Source organism: Bufo bufo, chromosome 2 (genome assembly GCF_905171765.1).
Source record: "Bufo bufo chromosome 2, aBufBuf1.1, whole genome shotgun sequence".
Classification (NCBI taxonomy): Eukaryota; Metazoa; Chordata; class Amphibia; order Anura; family Bufonidae; genus Bufo; species Bufo bufo.
The window spans coordinates 54,506,761-54,528,192 of record NC_053390.1 but is presented as its reverse complement, the minus strand read 5'-3'; the positions used below and the strand labels follow the sequence as shown (position 1 = coordinate 54,528,192).

General features: G+C 46.6%; 1 protein-coding gene across 1 annotated transcript in view; it reads right to left on the bottom strand.

Moving 5' to 3' along the window:
• Positions 1 to 21,432, bottom strand: part of DYM (dymeclin) — a 272,964-nt gene that overhangs the window by 133,598 nt on the left and 117,934 nt on the right. Inside the window, exon 13 of the mRNA XM_040421110.1 lies at positions 18,864 to 18,958. Coding sequence (XP_040277044.1) covers positions 18,864 to 18,958 — 95 coding nt within the window. The remainder of the gene's footprint in view (positions 1 to 18,863; positions 18,959 to 21,432) is intronic.

Below are 21,432 nucleotides of genomic sequence, written 5' to 3'. Positions count from 1 at the left end.
CTGAGCTGTTATAGAGAGAGCTGCAGGAGAAAGGACACACCCCCTGAGCTGTTATAGAGAGAGAGCTGCAGAGAAAGGACACACACCCCTGAGCTGTTATAGAGAGAGAGAGAGCTGCAGGAAAAGGACACACCCCCTGAGCTGTTATAGAGAGAGCTGCAGAAGAAAGGACACCCCCCCTGAGCTGTTATAGAGAGAGAGCTGCAGGAAAAAAAGGGACACCCTCCCCTTGATCTGCCAGCCTGAAATAAATCTAGCAGAACAACTGAAGATATTAATGGAGAGATCTCTGGACCCATGTGAGGTGCAGGGCTGGTTCTAGAGATTGTTATGTATATATGATGATGATGATGATGATGATTATCATACCCCTTTAAGTACTGCCCATAATGACAGTCATATTGTTATAGCCACACATCACAGGAGCGGCAGGGACAGACCAAATGTGGCAGCCATAGCTACTTTATATTAGAAAACCCCTTTAAGGTAAGGCAATAGGCCTCAGCTGCAGTCCTATGTAAAACCACAGATGAGGGAGCTGTGCTGGATGACAAACTCGGCTTTGCTACATTTCCATAACAAACCGGTGATGCGCAAGATCCACTCGTCGCCCGCTGGAATCTACATCTGGGGTGTGAGCTCCTCCTTGGGTACATCGTTACTATTTTCTTGGGGGGATAAAACATATATTTTTTTTAAACGTGGTCGTGCTTGGAGAAGCTGTCACAATGGCAGAAATGTACGTACATAAGATATCAATTTGCTGGCGTGAGCACCGCAGGGAGACAAAACTACTCTCTTTTCAAAGGAAAAGACCCTTCCCGAGTAATGAGATCAGTATGTTGGCATGCTCAGCCACAATCTCTAATCTAAATTGAGCAGAAAGAATACAAGTAATGACAGGCTGTAATCCAGTCAAACCATTACACTTAAGATTGAAACGAGTCAGGCCTGGACTGGCCCATTAAGAAGCTACAGAAACTCCAGGTACGAGCCTTCCAGCAACTTCATGCTTCCCCAGTGCAATTACTGGCAAGGTGCAGCAGCGCCTTCTGCTGGCCAATGGTGACACTGCGCCGGCCCAGGTAATAGATACCTCACACTGCCAAAATAACAGTCAGAAACCAGTTAATGCTGCCAGTGCTTCATGGGTAAATTTGAGGGGGGCCTGTACTAATTTAACTGGAAATAACTTGCATTTAAAGGGGAAGCTGCACAACACACTTTTAGTAAATATCATTAAAGACCAAAAGGAACACTAAGTGTACGTCCACATGGCTGCAGCAAAATAAAATAAAAAACATCAAATCCAGAGAAACTACGTGTGGATTTGTATCGGTCTTATCTGCGGATTTGCCATGGATTCCAATCTCCGCATTGCATGCAAAGGGTGAAATCCGCAGTGAAAATCAGCTTTAAAATCCACACCGCAGGTCAATTTCCATGCAGATTCTGCGCAGATCTGTGGCTGCAGTGTGCAGATGAGATTCTGCGGCTACTGTCATATGCGACATTTTACACCTGCGGAAATTCTTGCGGATGGCGACAGCAGTGGTGAATGGGAAAGAGCAGATAAGCCGCAATGAAGGAGACTAAATCCGTGTGTGAATCCGCAGCAAAATTCATCCAGTCGGCCATGGATTTGCACCCTCCTAAAAAAGCGTAACGCTGGCAGGTCTGGAGGCTGTATTTTGGACGTGTGGCCTGGACCGCCACAAGTTTAATGACCTTAACTCACGGCATCAAAGGGATTTATGATCCAGTGAGTTTGGGTCATTAATCCCGCGGTGGGTCTGGAACAATTGTCCGAAATCTGGATGTGTGTAGCCAGCCATAGGAGCGTATATGTGTGCAGAGCTTAGACAAGGAACTTCTAAGTTGGCACGCGCTGGTGAGACCATGGGGGTCATTTATTAAACAGAAATACTCTTTTGCGGCACAAAGGTCTCATTTACCATTTTCTATGCTTGTTTTAGGCGTAGAAAATGGTCTCAATGTAAGACAGTTAGGAAGCTGGCTTACAATTAGAAGCGGCAGCCGGCGCCTCTACATAACTTTGGCGTAACCAATGCCAGCCTAGAGGTTCATTAAGACCGCATCTGCGTTTTAATAAATGTGCCCCTATATATTCGGAGGTTAAAGGCATCAGTCAGCAGGTTTGTACCTATGACACTGTCTGACCTGTTACATGTGCGCTTGGCAGCTGAAGGCATCTGTGTTGGTCCCATGTTCATATGTGTCCGCATTGCTGAGAAATATTATGTTTTAATATATGCAAATGAGCCTCAAGGAGCAACGGGGGCGTTACAGTTACACCTAGAGGCTCTGCTCTCTCTGCAACGCGCCCTCTGCACTTTGATTGACAGGACCAGGCATGATGAGGTTTTCACTGCCTGTTCCTGTCTATCAAAGTGCAGAGGGCGCAGCAGTTGCAGAAAGCTGAGCCTCTAGGTGTAATGGTAACGCCCCTGTTGCTCCTAGAGGCTCATTTGCATATATTAAAACTTCATTCTTTTCAGCAATGTGGGCACATATGAACATGGGACCAACACAGATGCCTTCAGCTGCCAAGTGCACATGTAACAGGTCAGCCAGTGTCATAGGTACAGAACTGCTGACAGATGCCCTTTCAAAAATATGACCAGTTGTGGTTAGAGAAGATTATATATATGAATTTTCCAGTACACCCACCAATCAGCAAGATAACTGACTGAGCACCCCTTCACAGCAGATCAGCCCCATTCAGCCACTGATGGACAAACCCGAGGAGAGATCATCATCTCAAAATCCAGGAAAATACCTATAACTGCGCTTTTCAAAAACCTCTGGCATCAGTTGTAATCGGTGGTGGTGGGAAACATGACCTCACCGATCACAGGGCGGAAGAGCTGTCTCTCCTTGCAAGCTAAAGACGGGCGTCAGATAGCACAAAGTGACTGCAAGCACCCTTGATTCGACCGACTGGCGCTGCACAGGGCAGGGGCACCGTCTCACCTGAAAACGTGTGCCACCAGAGGTTGTACCGGGCAGACCATTGCCAGGACCGGTTCTCAGGACTTTATTTTTCCTCTCCACATATATAACAAAATGTTATCCGGCCACCATTATCTGTGTTTCCTAGAAAACATGCCAAGTATGCAGACAGCCCGCATCCACAGATAACGAGCAGTATCGCCCTATTCATTACACCGCCAGACAGACGTCTCATGGGAAGCAGTCCGCCAAGAGAGAACTTCACCAGCACGTTAACCCTTCCAATTCTCTCCCCCGTGGAGATTTTACAGAGGTTTACAATCTATATTAACCCTTATTACTGACGGGCGTAACTACCAGGGTAGCAGGCATAGAGGCTGCTGTGGGACCAAACACCTACGGGGGCCTGTTTCCACATAAAAGGCGCACAGTGAAGACTATGGACAACAGAAGGGTTTGGGAAAACTCAAAGTGGCCCCATTTTAAGATTTATTATGAAGTCCCAGGGTTACGTTTGCCGTGTGCATATTACATCTCACCAGCAGGAGATTCTGCAGTATTCCTGTGCTGTGATGTCATGTGCACATTATTCCTGATGTGACATCATTATGTTATATTCCTATGCTGAGATGTCACAATATATATGGTGACCTTTTTGTGTGTGTTATTTCAGTGCTATGATATGGTGCACCTTATCCTTGTACTGTGACATCACTGTGTTTATTATCCCTGTACTGTGACATCACTGTCTTTATTATCCCTGTACTGTGACATCACTGTGTTTATTATCCCTGTACTGCGACATCACTGTGTTTATTATCCCTGTACTGTGACATCACTATGTTTATTAGCCCTGTACTGTGACATCACTGTGTTTATTATCTCTGTGCTGTGACATCACTGTGTTTATTATCCCTGTACTGTGACATCACTGTGTTTATTATCTCTGTACTGTGACATCACTGTGTTTATTATCCCTGTACTGTGACATCACTGTGTTTATTATCCCTGTACTGTGACATCACTGTGTTTATTATCCCTGTTAGAGATGAGCGAATTTCATATTTTGAAATTTGTTCACGCTTTGTTTGGTGGTAAAAGGTGAATTGCGTTATGGATTCCGTTACCACGGACCATAACGCTATTCTATGACGGAATGCATAATAATAGAAGTCTATGTGCTGCAAAACGGATCCGTCCTGTTTCCTTAAAGCAGGGTAGTCCTCTCCTGAATAACGGAAACAGGACGGATCCGTTATGAAGGCCATAGACTTCTATTATGATGGAATCAATAACGGAATGCATCTAAAGGCATTCCATCATAGAATAGCGTTATGGTCCGTGGTAACGCAATTCACCTTTTACCACCAAACGAAGCATGAACGAATTTCAAAATATGAAATTCACTCATCTCTAGTCACTGCAATGTGACAACACTGCTTATTATCCCTGTGTATTCTGTTAGAAGCTTTGGCAGTGACAGGGAAAGAATTGCAGCAGAAAGGACACATCCCCTGAGCTGCCAGCCTGAAGAGAATCTAGCAGGGCGATGGGAGGATGACTGGGGAGATCTCTGGATCCATGTGAGGTGTTCACACAAAGGTTTTTGTCCACAAGACAATCTGCTGCGTATCCCACGGCAGAAACCACAGCGGGGGTTTTTTATTTCGTACTGTGCAGAACCGCTCTAAGTTTTGCTGCATTAAATGGAGCTAAACTGCGGGCAGGTTTCGCGAGGGGTCCATGTGGTAACTGTGCCACAAATGGACGTGTACATTCTTGGCGTGGTCTTCAAAAATGTGCTGCAAAAATCAACAGCGGAATTAACTGTGGTGCTGCCTCCCATTGAAAAAATAAATTTAATTTGCGCCCAAAATACTTCATGTGAACGTGCCGCCCTCCAGCCGGCGGGATCCCCACCGCTCAGTTCTGGCTCCAATGCTCCTGGACTTAACTGGTCTGAATCTGTCCACTTCCTGCACAGATGGGATCAAGTGCACATCTGCAAGCAATGACAGGCATCAAGTAGTGACACGTCCCCTAGCGGCACATTACCTCTTTGGTATACGTCCCTGCTGAGGCCAGTCACTGGCTGCAAATGTACACATGACCCTGTATTTCACAGACGGAACCAGAAGTCCACTGAAGACAGTCCAGGAGCCAGAACGAACTGTCGAGGAGAAGATAAGTATCGATTTCTCAACAGGTCCCAGTAGGTTGGGGAAGGGGAAGGAAAGGGGAAGGGGAAGGGGGGGGTGGTACCTAGTAAAATCTATGAGCTGTCCAAATCCCACGCAGCTTTACACACAAGATAATAGTCCACCAGACCTGACATCTATGTGGGATTAGCCAACTACCCATGTGTATAGGAGCTCCTGATTTCCCAAGAGTCACATGGTGCATACATTTAGGGGTACACGAAAATGGAAATAATAAATTTGGTGGAACTTGCAAGTCAGGTTAGAACTCCACATCTCGCTTCAAGACAAAGGTTAAGGCTCCCTCATTTCCAAGGCACTGAGATAAAAGGGGGCCCACAACAAATAAAAAATCTGGCGGTCATATTCTGGGCCTTGTAGTTCTGGACATGGCTAAAGTTAGAGATACTAAATACTTAAAATGGAATCAGCAGGGACTGTACAGATGAAAGGCAGAGCATACAAGAATGACCAAAGAGCCACCATGAAAGTCCAGTTAAGAAACCTACCGTCATGGACCCCATTAGTGAACTGTGAGTTAATAAAGGGAGGTCCTCTGTTTAGGATCTTCATCCCTCGGCCATGGTGGACAGCGCCTACGGTACATAGAGCATCTCTCACTCTAAAGGTCCTGTCCTGCATTACACACAGTGTAATTCTTAGTTTCTCCTGTGGTGGCGCTGCAGGTAAACTGAAAACCTACTGTCAGGTTCCCCCACAGATCGCAGCTGATCGCCTGTGATCAGATAATTGTCTAGGGACCCTTCTAACAAAAGAAGCCTTGTAATGAGCACTAAATATATAGTATAGAACAGGCATGCTTAACCTACCGCCCTCTAGCTGCTGCAAAACTACAACTCCCAGCATGCCTGAACAGCCTACAGCTATCAGCCTACAGCAGGGCATGGTGGGAGTTGTAGTTTTTCAACAGCTGGAGGGCCGCAGGTTGAGCATCCCTGGTATAGAATCGGTGTAGCCACATTCTGCTTTCCCCCATTATTCAGTTCATTTTCAGCCAATACTCCAGGGCAGCAGCAGTAAAACACGGGGTCGCTGCTTCTGTCGGGTGCCCCATGGCGCGGTACATATGGAAAGGGGTGCGCATATATAAGCATGAACAAGACAAGTTACTAGTAAAGAGGGACAGATGTCCCTGACCCTGAGGGCTTACAATCTACATGGATGCCAGTTATTACAGTAACTCTGCTGCCCTCCTTTTACTTAACCCTCTGCAATCCTGGGTGGCACCACACTGGGTCATGATGCTATCTGTGTACTGGATTCAGAGGTGAAGAGGACCAGGGACTGAGAATCAGTAAGTGAATGAAGGGGTTCATTCATTTTTTTCACTGGTCTGGGGTCTGAATTCACTTGAAGGGGTTTTCTCATCTCAGACAATGGGGGCATATCGCTAGAATACTTTGTCTGATAGGTGCGGATCACCACACCTATATCGAGAACAGAGCCCCGAAAGTGTTGGAGGGCGCAACCACCCTCCATTAATTTTCTTTGGGGTCGCTGAAAATAGCCGAACGCTGGCTCAGCTATTTCCGTGAGGCCCATAGAAGTGAATGAAGGCAGTGGCCGGTCATGCGCGGTGCGCTCCCATTCACTTCTATGGGGAGAGCGCTTGGTAGTGGTCGGACCGGAGTCCTCCAGCCACCACTTTGCGGGGCTCCATTTCCGATACAGGACCCGCACCTATAAGACAATAGGGGCATATCCTAGCAATATGCCGCCCATTGTCTGAGATGAGACAACCCCTTGAAGGTTCAGGTCAGACATCTCAGTAATTCTGGGTAATGGTCTGAGGTCCAGGTTAAGGTGGGTATCCCATGAAAAGTATTTATCACCTATACCCAGGACAGGAGATAAATGTAGACCATTCGGACCCCCAGTGATCCTGAGAAAAGGGGTCCCTGAGCACCCTCTTTGAATGGAAAATAGGTAGTGGTCCGACAGTCTCAAAGAAATGAATGGAGCACTGGACCGACATATGCACGACCTCCGATGTTCTCAGGATCACTAGGGGCCCAGTGGTCAGACCTCCTGTTTGTGGGATAAACTCTTTAATGTAGACCTGAATCTTTTGCAACTCATGATGGTGACCCTGGTAAAAAAATAAAATCCTATCCACGGTGCTGCCACGCATTACCTCTACCCACTACACCACCCAACAGACCTTGTTATTTGTGAATATTGATTACCATCGATATTTCTGCTTGCTGTCAGTGTTCGGGAATAATCTGATCTACACCCAGAAGATAAAACCCTGCACAGATAATACTGACACAACTGTACCCGGCCTAGACAATCCTCTTCGAGATAACCAAGGTTGTACTCAGAGCCGGTGTGTGATCCCTGTGCCCCCTCTGTGTGCGCTTCCCTGTGCCCCCTCTGTGTGCGCTTCCCTGTGCCCCCTCTGTGTGCGCTTCCCTGTGCCCGCTGTGTGTGCTCTCTATGTTTCGTATGTAAGTTCCCTGTTCCTCTGTGTGAGCTCCTAGTGTCCCGTGGGCTCCATGTGACTCCAGGGCACAACCAAACGGCATGTGATGTGGCCACGCTGCGTTCAATTACTACATGGCTGTCTGGGCCATAGTGGCCTCTAGTTAAACTAATGAAGATGGCATTGGTTAGGTAGTCCCCCATAACAGTGTGTCAATGACAGATCCCCCATAAGGCTACTTTCACACTAGCGTTTTGGCTTTCCGTTTCTGAGATCCGTTCAGGGCTCTCACAAGCGGTCCAAAACGGATCAGTTTTGCCCTAATGCATTCTGAATGGAAAAGGATCCGCTCAGAATGCATCAGTTTGCCTCCGATCAGTCTCCATTCCGCTCTGGAGGCCGACACCAAAACACTGCTGTGCCAGATTGCGTCATAGAAAATGGATCCGTCCCCATTGACTTACATTGTGTGTCAGAACGGATCCGTTTTCTATGACACAATCTGGCACAATAGAAAACGGATCCGTCCCCCATTGAATTTCAATGGTGTTTAAGACGGATCCGTCTTGGCTATGTTAAATATAATGCAAACGGATCCGTTCTTAACGGATGCAGACGGTTGTATTATCAAAACGGATCTGTCTGTGCAGATCCATGACGGATCCGCACCAAACGCGAGTGTGAAAGTAACCTTACAGTGTGTCATCCACAGATCCCCCCCCCCCCAACAGTGTCATCCACAGATCCCCCCCCTAACAGTGTCATCCACAGATCCCCCCCAACAGTGTCATCCACAGATCCCCCCCAACAGTGTCATCCACAGATCCCCCCCAACAGTGTCATCCACACATCCCCCCCCCAACAGTGTCATCCACAGATCCCCCCTAACAGTGTCATCCACAGATGCCTCATTACAGTGTCATCCACAGATCCCCCCCAACAGTGTCATCCACAGACCCCCCCCCCCCCCCAACAGTGTCATCCACAGATCCCCCCCCCCCCTCAACAGTGTCATTCACAGATCCCCCCCATAACGGTGTCATTCACAGATCCCCCATAACGGTGTCATTTACAGATCCCCCATAACAGTGTGTCATCCACAGATCCCCCATAACACTGTGCATGAACAGCATTATCTCCATTCACTGCTATGGAATTTCAAAAAATAGCAGAGTCAGTGATCAGCTATTTTCAGAACACTTATAGCATAATGGAGGATGACCGTGCATGCACACTGTGCTCTCCCTTCACTTCAGGGGCCCGGATAGAACAACCCCTTTTTTCAGCTCGTGGTTTTATAAACTGCACCATGGAAAAACAGTGCCCTGGCCATTCATAACGCGGTGTCCATGTCCAGAATTCCCATTGAAAATGGGAAGGAATGAAAATCCACGCCAAAACTGCATCAAAGAGTGTTTTATAAAATGCATCAGAAAAAAACACATCCAAAAAAATAATCTGATGCGGATTCTGCATTAGGTTTTTTTAAGCACAGAAAATACTCTGTGTGAACATACCCAAAGAGGCTGCAGGATCAGCAGCTTACAGTGGAAAGGCTAAAGAGAAATAATGTGGCATTATATCTACAATCAGCAGCTGCCTACAAAGTGCTGTCAGACTTCTGGCCCAATATTTCAGGATTTGGGGCCCCACTTTCAATTTTGCCCAGGGCCACACTTTGTCTAAACCGGCCCTGCTTGTACCCCCGTGGTTACAGTTTACCTGTACTGATACATTGTAATAAACTATAAGGATTAGAGACAGATTTTATGCTACTAATATATTTTTTCACATAGAATTGTCTATACGGAAGTAAACAAGGAACATGAAAACCACTGCCAGCAAGCAGAGATCTTGGAGAATATTAGAGAGTTACAGAACTTTGCATTACACAATGATTGAGCTTTAGGCCGCATTCACATCTTTTTTTCATTCTGGTCCGTCAAGATTAACCACAATCACAGCTAAAAAAAAAACATTTCTACCCTAGATAGGCTACTTTCACACCAGCGCTAATGTTTTCAGGTATTGAGAACTGTCATAGGGTCTTAATACAGGGGGGAAAAAAACGCTTCCGTTTTGTCCCCATTCATTGTCATTGGGGACAAAACGCAACTGAACAGAACGAATGCTCCAAAATGCATTCAGTTCCGTTCTCATACAGCGTGCTGCGGTTTGCTTTCCGTCCTGAGATGCGGAGCAAGACGGGTCCATCATGACCCACAATGAAAGTCAATGGGGACACAATCCGACACAATAGAAAACGGATCTGTCCCCCATTGACTTTCAATGGAGTGCATGATGGATCCGGCGGTAGGTAATACTACCACATTATCAGCACTAGTGTTATCTGTGGTTTTACATAGGCCTGTAGGTAACACTACTACATTTTCTGTACTTTCACACTAGAGTTTTAGTTTTCTGATATTGAGATCCGTCATAGGGGCTCAATACCGAAAAAAAACCTGCTTCAGTTGTCAATGGTGACAAAACTGAACTGAACAGAACGCAATGCTCCAAATTCATTTCGTTCCGTTTAGTTGCGTTCCCATGCTGCAGTTTTTCTTTCCGTCATGGGATGCGAAGCAAGACGGATCTGTCATGACCCACAATGCAAGTCAATGGGGATGGATCCGTTTTCTCTGACACAATAGAAAACGGATCCGTCCCCCATTGACTTTAAATGGAGTGCATGACGGATCCGTCTTGGCAATATTAAAGATAATACAACCGGATCCGTTCATAACTGATGCAGACGGTTGTATTATCAGTAACGGAAGCGTTTTTGCTGAACCCTGCCGGATCCAGCAAAACGCTAGTGTGAAAGTAGCCTTATATTGGATCCTGGGCGATAACCAGTATGGTCATTAGTATATCTCCCAGTGATTCAGCTTTTGCAGACTTCTACATGACACATCTAGACAACCTGGTAGTAATACAGTCCTTGCTTGATTAAAGGGGTTATCCCATAACTGATGAATGAAAATCAGACCTCACATAGTACATGACAATAATAGGACATGTTCTATTTTTTTGCGTAACGGAAATATGGACATACGGAAACGGAATGCACAAGGAGTACCTTCCGTTTTTTTTTTTTTTGCAGACCCATTGAAATGAATGGTTCCGTATACGGTCCACAAAAAAAAAAAACGGAACGGAAACGGGAAAAAAATACATTCGTGTGCAAGAGGCCTAAGGATGTGATGGCTAACCTCAGTCACTCTAGCTGTGGTAAAACTACAACTCCCAAGAGGCATACTTGCTTGGCTGTTCTCGGAACTCAACAGAAATTGATGGAGCATGCTGGGAGTTGTAGTTTCACCACAGCTGGAGTGCCGGAGGTTAGCCACCACTGCCCTAAGACCTCATGAAGACGGGAGTTGCCCGGCCATGCCTGTATTGTGGCCCCCAAACAGCTTGAATAGGTCCACAATCCAAGAGGTACGGTGAGGAACAGAGGCACGGATCTGAAGCCCATGGAAGGACTACAGAGTGCTTCCGTAAGTTTTCTGTCCGTGTCTCTGCATCCACTACTTTTTTGTGGTGCAGAATGTCGGATGCAAATCGCGCACCCCACGAATGGGTCCGCAGACGACGGCCATGCGGTCAGTGCCCGTGGATTGCAGATGGCGATTTGCAGTCCACAGCACGGGCAAGGCAGGCACACAGTTGTGTGCATGAAGCATAACACAGCTCAGGGGGCATGTCCTTTCTGCTGCAGCTTGATCCCCATCAAAGCTAGGGGGGAATCCCTTCTGCTGCAGCTCTCTACCACAGCTCAGGAGCGGTGTCCATTCTGCTGCAGCACTCTCTCTACCACAGCTCAGGAGCGGTGTCCATTCTGCTGCAGCTCTCTCTCTACCACAGCTCAGGAGCTGTGTCCTTTCTGCTGCAGCTCTCTCTCTACCACAGCTCAGGAGCTGTGTCCTTTCTGCTGCAGCTCGCTCTCTACCACAGCTCAGCAGCTGAGTCCTTTCTCCTGCAGCACTCTCTCTACCACAGATCAGGAGCGGTGTCCATTCTGCTGCAGCTCTCTCTCTACCACAGCTCAGGAGCGGTGTCCATTCTGCTGCAGCACTCTCTCTACCACAGATCAGGAGCGGTGTCCATTCTGCTGCAGCACTCTCTCTACCACAGATCAGGAGCGGTGTCCATTCTGCTGCAGCACTCTCTCTACCACAGCTCAGGAGCGGTGTCCATTCTGCTGCAGCTCTCTCTCTACCACAGCTCAGGAGCTGTGTCCTTTCTGCTGCAGCTCTCTCTCTACCACAGCTCAGCAGCTGAGTCCTTTCTCCTGCAGCACTCTCTCTACCACAGATCAGGAGCGGTGTCCATTCTGCTGCAGCTCTCTCTCTACCACAGATCAGGAGCGGTGTCCATTCTGCTGCAGCACTCTCTCTACCACAGATCAGGAGCGGTGTCCATTCTGCTGCAGCACTCTCTCTACCACAGATCAGGAGCGGTGTCCATTCTGCTGCAGCTCTCTCTCTACCACAGATCAGGAGCTGTGTCCATTCTGCTGCAGCACTCTCTCTACCACAGATCAGGAGCGGTGTCCATTCTGCTGCAGCTCTCTCTCTACCACAGCTCAGGAGCTGTGTCCTTTCTGCTGCAGCTCTCTCTCTACCACAGCTCAGCAGCTGAGTCCTTTCTCCTGCAGCACTCTCTCTACCACAGATCAGGAGCGGTGTCCATTCTGCTGCAGCTCTCTCTCTACCACAGATCAGGAGCGGTGTCCATTCTGCTGCAGCACTCTCTCTACCACAGATCAGGAGCGGTGTCCATTCTGCTGCAGCACTCTCTCTACCACAGATCAGGAGCGGTGTCCATTCTGCTGCAGCTCTCTCTCTACCACAGATCAGGAGCTGTGTCCATTCTGCTGCAGCACTCTCTCTACCACAGATCAGGAGCGGTGTCCATTCTGCTGCAGCTCTCTCTCTACCACAGATCAGGAGCTGTGTCCATTCTGCTGCAGCTCTCTCTCTACCACAGATCAGGAGCCGTGTCCATTCTGCTGCAGCTCTCTCTCTAATACAGATCAGGAGCGGTGTCCATTCTGCTGCAGCTCTCTCTCTACCACAGATCAGGAGCTGTGTCCATTCTGCTGCAGCTCTCTCTCTACCACAGCTCAGGAGCGGTGTCCATTCTGCTGCAGCTCTCTCTCTACCACAGATCAGGAGCTGTGTCCATTCTGCTGCAGCTCTCTCTCTCTACCACAGATCAGGAGCTGTGTCCATTCTGCTGCAGCTCTCTCTCTACCACAGCTCAGGAGCGGTGTCCATTCTGCTGCAGCACTCTCTCTAATACAGATCAGGAGCGGTGTCCATTCTGCTGCAGCTCTCTCTCTACCACAGCTCAGGAGCGGTGTCCATTCTGCTGCAGCACTCTCTCTACCACAGCTCAGGAGCGGTGTCCATTCTGCTGCAGCACTCTCTCTAATACAGATCAGGAGCGGTGTCCATTCTGCTGCAGCTCTCTCTCTACCACAGCTCAGGAGCGGTGTCCATTCTGCTGCAGCTCTCTCTCTACCACAGCTCAGGAGCGGTGTCCATTCTGCTGCAGCACTCTCTCTACCACAGATCAGGAGCGGTGTCCTTTCTGCTGCAGTTCTCTCTCTACCACAGATCAGGAGCGGTGTCCATTCTGCTGCAGCACTCTCTCTACCACAGCTCAGGAGCGGTGTCCTTTCTGCTGCAGCTCTCTCTCTACCACAGCTCAGGAGCTGTGTCCTTTCTGCCGCAGCTCTCTCTCGCAGCACAGGGGGCATGTCCTTTATGCTGCAGCTCTGTCCCTGTGTCTGTCACATCTTCCAATTGTAGATACAGCTGGTGGCAGTTGAAGGACAGAACTGAGCATATGCGACCACCTCTGTAGGTGGATGTGCACATTACCACACAGATTAAATACCAGGGGGCTCCATCATAAAGAAATAAAGAGAATATCTCACAACTGCATTTTTATAACCGAAAGTAAATTACAAAAGTAACTAGTTTTACATGCTGAATTATTGTATATTAAAATAAGATTTCATGGTGGCACAACCCCTTTATAGGCTGCGGAGGTTTCCTAATCTGGGCCTAGAAAAGCCCTGGGCCATACTGTTTTTCATCCAGCTTTTCCAGAAACCTAGAACCCAGATACAGTTACGGTGATGCTCCTTCACCACTTTCGGCACAGGAAGTTCTCCGATAAAAAGTATAAAGGGGGCGGCTTTGACAGCGAGGTCCTCTGTACTGGGTGACCGGTAAGGGTCCTAATGATATGTCCCTGTATGATATATTCTAATAAAACACTCCCTTTAAAGATTATTTGTCATTAAGAATAAGAGAATTAAAAAGACTTGCAGGTGATGAGAACATAGTCCTACCACTTTACACATCACTAGTCAGACCACACATGGAGGACTGTGTACAGTTCTGGGCTCCTGTGAACAAGGCAGACATAGCAGAGCTGGAGAGGGTCCAGAGGAGGGCAACTAAAGTAATATCTGGAATGGGTGGACTACAGTACCCTGAAAGATTATCAACATTAGGGTTATTCACTTTAGAAAAAAGACGACTGAGGGGAGATCTAATTACTATGTATAAATATATCAGGGGTCAGTACAGAGATCTCTCCCATCCAACATGGTTATAAGGGAAAATAATAGCATTCTTAATACAGAATTCTTACTAAAATGTGGCTTGAGGGGTTAAAAAAATAAAATAAAAATTAACTCACCTCATCCAATTGATCGCACAGCCGGCACGTCTTCTTGCTTCTTCTTTCAGGACCTGCAAAAGGACCTTTGATGATGTAATCACGCTCGCCACGTGGTGAGCGCTGTGACTTCAGCGCAGGTCCTGCTGAATGAAGATAGAAGATTACGTCATCAAAGGTCCTTTTGCAGGTCCTGAAAGAAGAAGAAAGAAGACGTGCCGGCTGCGCGATCAATTGGATGAGGGGAGTTAATTTTTATTTTATTTTTTAACCCCTCAAGGCACATTTTAGTAAGCATTCTGTATTAAAAATGCTATTATTTTCCCTTATAACCATGTATAATAATACAGTGATTAGACTTTAATGGGGTTGCTCATCCCTATCATCTCCTAGCAACCATGAGTGAAAATCGCACCGCATCTGCGCTTACTTGCGGATGGTTGCGATTTTCACGCAGACCCATTCATTTCTATAGAGCATGCGTTGTGTGAAAAACGTAGAATATAGAACATGCTGCGATTTTCACGCAACGCACATAGAAATGAATGGGTCATGATTCAGTGCGGGTGCAATGCATTCACCTCACGCATTGCACCCGCGCAGAACTCTCACCCGTGTGAAAGGGGCCTTATTCTGATTGCCTGATTGGCGTCGGGAAGGAATTTTTTCCCCTAAAGTGAAGAAAACTGGCTTCTACCTCACAGTTTGTTTTTTTTGCCTTCCTCTGGATCAACTTGCAGGATAACAGGCCGAACTGGATGGACAAATGTCTTTTTTCAGCCTTATACTATGTTACTACATCAGGTAGCGCGGATCTTCCGCAATCTACATTGCTGTGAAATATGGGCAGTAAGTGCAACGGAAAGAATCTGCCAGGCTCGTAGGGTGTTTGTATCAGGCCGGGCCGGCTCGCGCTCTCCGCAGATACAGGCTGAATCCTTTTTCCGTTGTGTAAATGCCATCCCTTCCAGCTGCGCTCCTCCAGCAGTAAACCCCGGCAGACACGCTCATAAATACAGGCCTATTTCCAGAACTTGATAAAATGACACTGTTTGATGTTTTAAACTGTGGGGCATATGACCTTAAACAGAGGGATGGAAAACTTTGGTTCCCACATGCCAAGACGGAGCACACGTGGTCTGTCTCGGTGGGCGTTCGGTTCCCAAGAAAGGAGAACTTCAGCCGTGCCAATTTAAACACTGGAAAAAAAAAAAGTTTGGAAAATTCTCCTTTTCGACACTGGATTTTGTTGGTAAACCAATTAGCGCTACAGAAGTAACGCTCAATGAAGCAGGTCCAGAAGAAGTGACAACTGTCCACAGGAATGGGCGGGGATGATGGGTTCAGTAGTCGGCTTTGTTCCATGTCCCCAGAAGAGGATCCTATGACGGCGCCAGTGGCATTACTGCGACACTACATGAATTACTGCATCGGGCCGCGCCGACTTGGCAATGGGATCATACAAAAAGCGTTTATAATGGAGCCAGTTACCTAGACTTCTGACAAGGATCAGACATGGGCACAGATGTCAAAAAGTTCTTTACATTTACATTCCCCATGAAATAACAATTCTGCTGCATTTTTTATTAGAACGCTGGGTTGTGCTGTTCCTATGTTCTCCCCCCCCTTGGGTATAACAACCGGGTGGAATAACAGAGGAACAGCACAAGACCAGGTTCTATTAAAAACATTATGCAGAATTGTTATTTCATGTCAAAGGGGCTTCTCTGCAGTCTGAAACTGGCTCCACTGATGGGACGATGTCAGTCTGTGTGGGGTACACGCTCATCTGGTAATATTCAGCTGTCAATTTATGTGTTCATTTCCAGGAGGATTAATAGAGCAACAGCACAACACAGGGTTATAGGAAAATACACTCCAGAATTATTATGTCAAGGGGAATACAAATAAACATGTCAGGCCAGATGACCAGTCCTTTTTAACTGCTTTTGGACTGTCCATAGACTATAAATGTTAGCAGCTGCAGGAGCGGGGAAGCCTGTTGACTTCTTAGAGAGAAGACAGGGGTGTATTTTTTACCATCTATGCCTTCCCCATCACTGTATACACACAGCTCAATGATCGCTGTATACATAGAGCAGGAAGTGACTGCTGGGAGCTGGGCGACTACCCGAGCTGCTGGGTCTTAGCAGACCCGGATAAGCTCTGCAATGAGGTTGCACAGCCGGTACAACCTCTCGGGGGCTGTATTCCCCTTGTACTATGTCAGCCCCAGTTACAGGAGAAATCAGCAAAAAAGAAATGGTCTGGTATGACCTCATGGGGAACACAGTGTAAAATAAAATAAAAATAATAAAAGACAAAATAAAAGATAAATACAAAAATAATGCCACCACACCCACTTCTAGCCCTGCTCTCGGGGACCGTAAACTATATATCCCCCTAATATCAAAACGGCTGTTAGGGAAAAGGGACATTACTTAAAAAAGGATTTTAGTGGCACTCTGTGCTATTAAAAAAAATTGCTATTAAAGCTTTTCCAGGGTGTAAAAAAATTAAAATAAAAAAAATGCTAAAATAAAAATGACACATAAATAAGTCCCATAAATCACCGGAAAAAGGTGCAAAAATTATTTTACATAATCGAATGGAAAAAAAAAAGTTATGGCTTTCAAAGACCTGTACTAAAAAAATAAAAATGATCTGGTCTGGAAGGGAGATAAATGGTCTGGTCTTTAACCCTTTATGGGCATCATATATTATAGCATGATATGAAGCAGTTAAACTATTAATTGATAAGATCTTTTACTATATTCTAACTAGTACTAGGGTTTGAGGGGCTGCATACTATATGACATGGTAAGGACAGCCCTATCAGCTAGTCTTCCAATAAAGCTGATAACAGATCACATCGCTCCTCCCAAATGTCTTTTTTTATAGGGACACACCCTATTAATAAGGTGAATAATAACACCCCAATTATCTATGCAGTCATATTTCCAGGAGGAATAAAAGAGGGACAGTACAATGAAGACTCCCAGGAAAACATGCTCCAAAATTAATTCATGGGGAATACTAAAACACACGTCAGAAGAGAGCTCCCCTTTTGTCCACTAAGCTGCAATACAGAAGACAACCTGTGGAGCGGAGGGGCGCTCTTATTTAATTTATGGAAATTGGTGCATGTGAAATTTCTCCTGATTTTAACATTGATTACAGTAATGATTGTCCCTTGGGTCACAGACTCGTCTAGGCGCAGCCATCGCTGTGAACCACTCCACTGTTTTAGGGGTTTTTCCATTTTTATTATGGAGATCACAAATCTTTATTCTGCTGTACAAACAGAGGCTGCGTTTCGCCTAAACACTATAAATCCCTTTTATGCACACTTTCCTATTGTAGCTTCACTGCGAGGCTGAGTAAACACTGTAAAACTCGGGGGCTGAAGATTTAGGACTTTGCCTAGTCCGAGGAATTCTTCAGAGAGCCTCCAGTTATTACACACGGGCCTCCCAAACATATCACGGGTAAGGGCATGTTCACATCTGTGTTGGTGGCTCTGTTCGGGGGCCTCTACTCCAGATTCCTCCAAAAAGAGAGCAAAAAAGTCCTGCATGCACAACCTTTTTTTCTGCTAAACCCCCCCCCCCCCCCCCCCCCCCAAAAAAAAAACGGACACTCGAATCTCAATGGACCCCATTACAGTCAACGGGGTCTGTTCGGCCCAACTGATTCCATTATTTTCACTCTTCTGCACCTCTAACGGAAATAACTAGTACAGATGTGAACAAGGCCCAGCACAAATTTGTAGTTTGTACCTATTTTTTTTTCTTAGGGACATGCTGTTAGGCATAGATTAGCATTTCAAAAAAACAACTAAATTCCTCCATTTTTTTTTATCCTGTTCAACGTTGACCTTAATGGAGTGAATAAATTTACAGTATAGGTGGTAACGTACATTGAAGAGGATTGCAGCACCTGGCAGGTGCGGCAAGAGCAGGGCAGTGTATTACAGCTCAGCTCTGAAACGGATTGCAGCAGTGAAGGAGTTAACTCCCGGCAGGTGTGGCAAGAGCAGGGCAGGGTATTACAGCCCAACTCTGAAGGGGATTTCAGCAGTGAAGGGGTTAACTCCCGGCAGGGCAGTGTATTACAGCCCAGGCTTCTGCCTGCCCCTGGTCTTGAGGATGCACTGACAGCACCCGTGAGATCACCATGAAGAAAATTTAGACAGATCAGTGAAACTGGTTGAGTTCTAAAGACTACTTCTCCTTACAACATATTAGATCACCTGGATGTCTCAGGCTGACGACCCCCACCTGATAGTCTACTACTCTATATAGACCAGCACAAGAGCTGCTCTAGCATATATGGCCGGCTATAAACATCATTCACTTGCCGGATCCTGCAGGTTAAAGCGTCTCTGGCACAAGCAGCTTCTGCGTGTGATAAAATCTAATCGATGGGGTTAGAGAAGCTGCGCCGGCGACTCTCACTTGAAAAGGTAGGTACATACTCTACCATCTCTATGATACAGTACAGATGTGGTGCTCAGACATTTCTAGTGCGCTGGTGGACAATACCTGATGATCCTCTGCGCAGCATACTGATGAAGGGAGCGGAACTGGGCGGACATGTTGGCCAGAGCTGCCAAACAATTAGTATGAAGATACTTGTCCTGCAAGAAGGAAATCATTTCATTAATCATTCAGATTTTTAACGTTCTCAGTATATCTACACGTCAGCAGAAGCAGGGAGGTCACTCTGCTGCACAACTCCCCACCTCTTAGGCCCCTTTCACACGAGCGAGTATTCCACGTGGGTGCAATGCGAACGCATTGCGCCCGCACAAAATCCGGACCCATTCATGTCAATGGGGCTGTGTACATGTGCGTTGGTTTTCACGCAGTTAAGTGAAAAACGCAGCATGTTCTATATTCTGAGATTTTCACGCAGCCCTGGCACCATAGAAGTGAATGTGCGGATGTAATGCGTTTTTCACTGATGGTTGCTAAGAGATGTTGTTTGTAAACCTTCAGTTTTTTATCACGCGCGTGAAAAAACGCATCAAAACGCATTGCACCCACGCGATAAAAACTGAACGTGATCGCAAACAAAACTGAATGAACTTACTTGCGAAATGACGCAGTTTTCACTGAACGCATCCGCAACGCATCCGGACCTAATCCGGACACACTCGTCTGCAAGGTGCCCTTACACTACCCTAGGCTCGTGCACCTTTCCCACCGGCCGTGCCTGTCTTCATCCTGAAGATTTCCTTTGGCATTGTCTCCTGCTTCTGATCAAGCAATTCTGAACTACAGCAGACACAACTAGCTTTTCGGCTACTTCCACACTTGGGTTTTTGCCTGATCCGGCAGGGATCAGCAAAAACGCTTCTGTTGCTGATAATACAACGGATCAGTTTGAAATAGCAATAGGTACCTTGGAAACCGAACCCGAGTTCGGGAAATGTTTTTTGCAGTACAAATTAATTTATGAAGTTATTGCGCGAAACAATAACTTCAGCTCATCGGAGCCAATACATTCTAATACTGTACGGAGCTCCTGCAGATTTTGAGCAGGTTTAGGGTCTGGCTACACGAGTTGCGCTGCATTTCATGTAATGAATTTCAATGGTGTCACTATGGGACACATACTACGACTGCGACGCGACAGTTGCAAAAAATCCATCCAAGTCCAATATTCTGTTGCAGTCGCATAACCATTGAAATACAGCATATAAAATGTCGCCATGTAGTCATAACCCCTTGGTGTAGCCGGACCCTTGTCCTCTGCACTGCAAAACCAGGAATCCGGCAGTAAATCTGCAAGATGAAAATCTGCTGCAGGTTTTTATTTTCCCTAACTTCATAGATAATTTATCGTGATTTCTCAGTGTAAAATCTGCTCCACATGTCTGAATGCGGCCTTACAGTAGAAGCACTGTGGCTTCCTACCAGTCAAGTGCGTGCGAGTCCATCACATGACCACAAATGGATTTTTCTCCTTCGAATGGCAGCAAGCAGAGTTCTTAAAATCAATAAGGATACAATTACACAAAGAATAACTAACTCCGCCATGGCCCTTTATTAATCTCGGATCTTGCAGACTATATACAGTGACTTGTGCCACATATTTACCAAGAAGAACGGACCCATGTATGACCCTTCAGATGAATGCACTGGGCAAGGCCTCGCTGGAGATTAGGTAATGTGGTCACGCCGTAATCTGAGCCATTCCAACTCGATTTCATTTGCGGAATTCAATCTGAAGCTTGGACCCGGGCACCGAGGAGGGGGTTATTTTAATTAAATATGTGAGGAGTGTTGATGTCACTATAAATGCAGATTCCAAACATTCGCTGGCTGCCATTGCTTGCTCTTGGATTCAGAAACATGAGCTTCTCCAAACGTGCACCCCACATCAGTCGCTGCGGGATACACAGCACAGCGACGCGTGGAAACCCCACGTCATCGGCACAAAATCATGATCCATGTGAATGGATCATGGCTATAGTCAATGGGAATGAAGTCTGAGCGCGACCAGTGTGCATCTGGGAAAAAACACAGAGCCCAAGGAGAAATGCCCACAGCAACCAATCCTGCAACATGCAATCTGGGTGCTATGGGCAGGTTCTGTGTGCCACCTTATCCTATATACACACCCCACACCTGCACCCAAAATCTATCCGACAACTTTCAGGATGCAGCGTTTAAAAGCATTGCCATGTTGGTTCACATTCCGGTTAGATCGGTAGGATCTGACTATTAGGATCACGAGAATGGGGGTTCTGTTTTCTCCAATTGGATAGAGTGTTAGTGGAGAATGGGCGCTGCAGCTCCATTCAAAGACGATGGCACTGGCCAAATTGGTACAGCACAGTACTCCCAAACCTTAGAGGGTAAACGCACACGTTCAGGATTTATGTGCGGACAATCCGCACTGAAATGCGCAGGTTTTCACAGTGAAATCTGTGTGGTCAATCCACATCAATTGGTGCGCATTGGAAGGGGGACGACGACGACGACAAGACCCTGTTCTTGTGACTGAGTGGGTCCCAGTGACTGAATCCTCACTAATCTAATAGTGTTCCCTATGTAGTATACAGGAGATTATTTCTGGTCACAAGAATACCCCTATGAAAAGAGC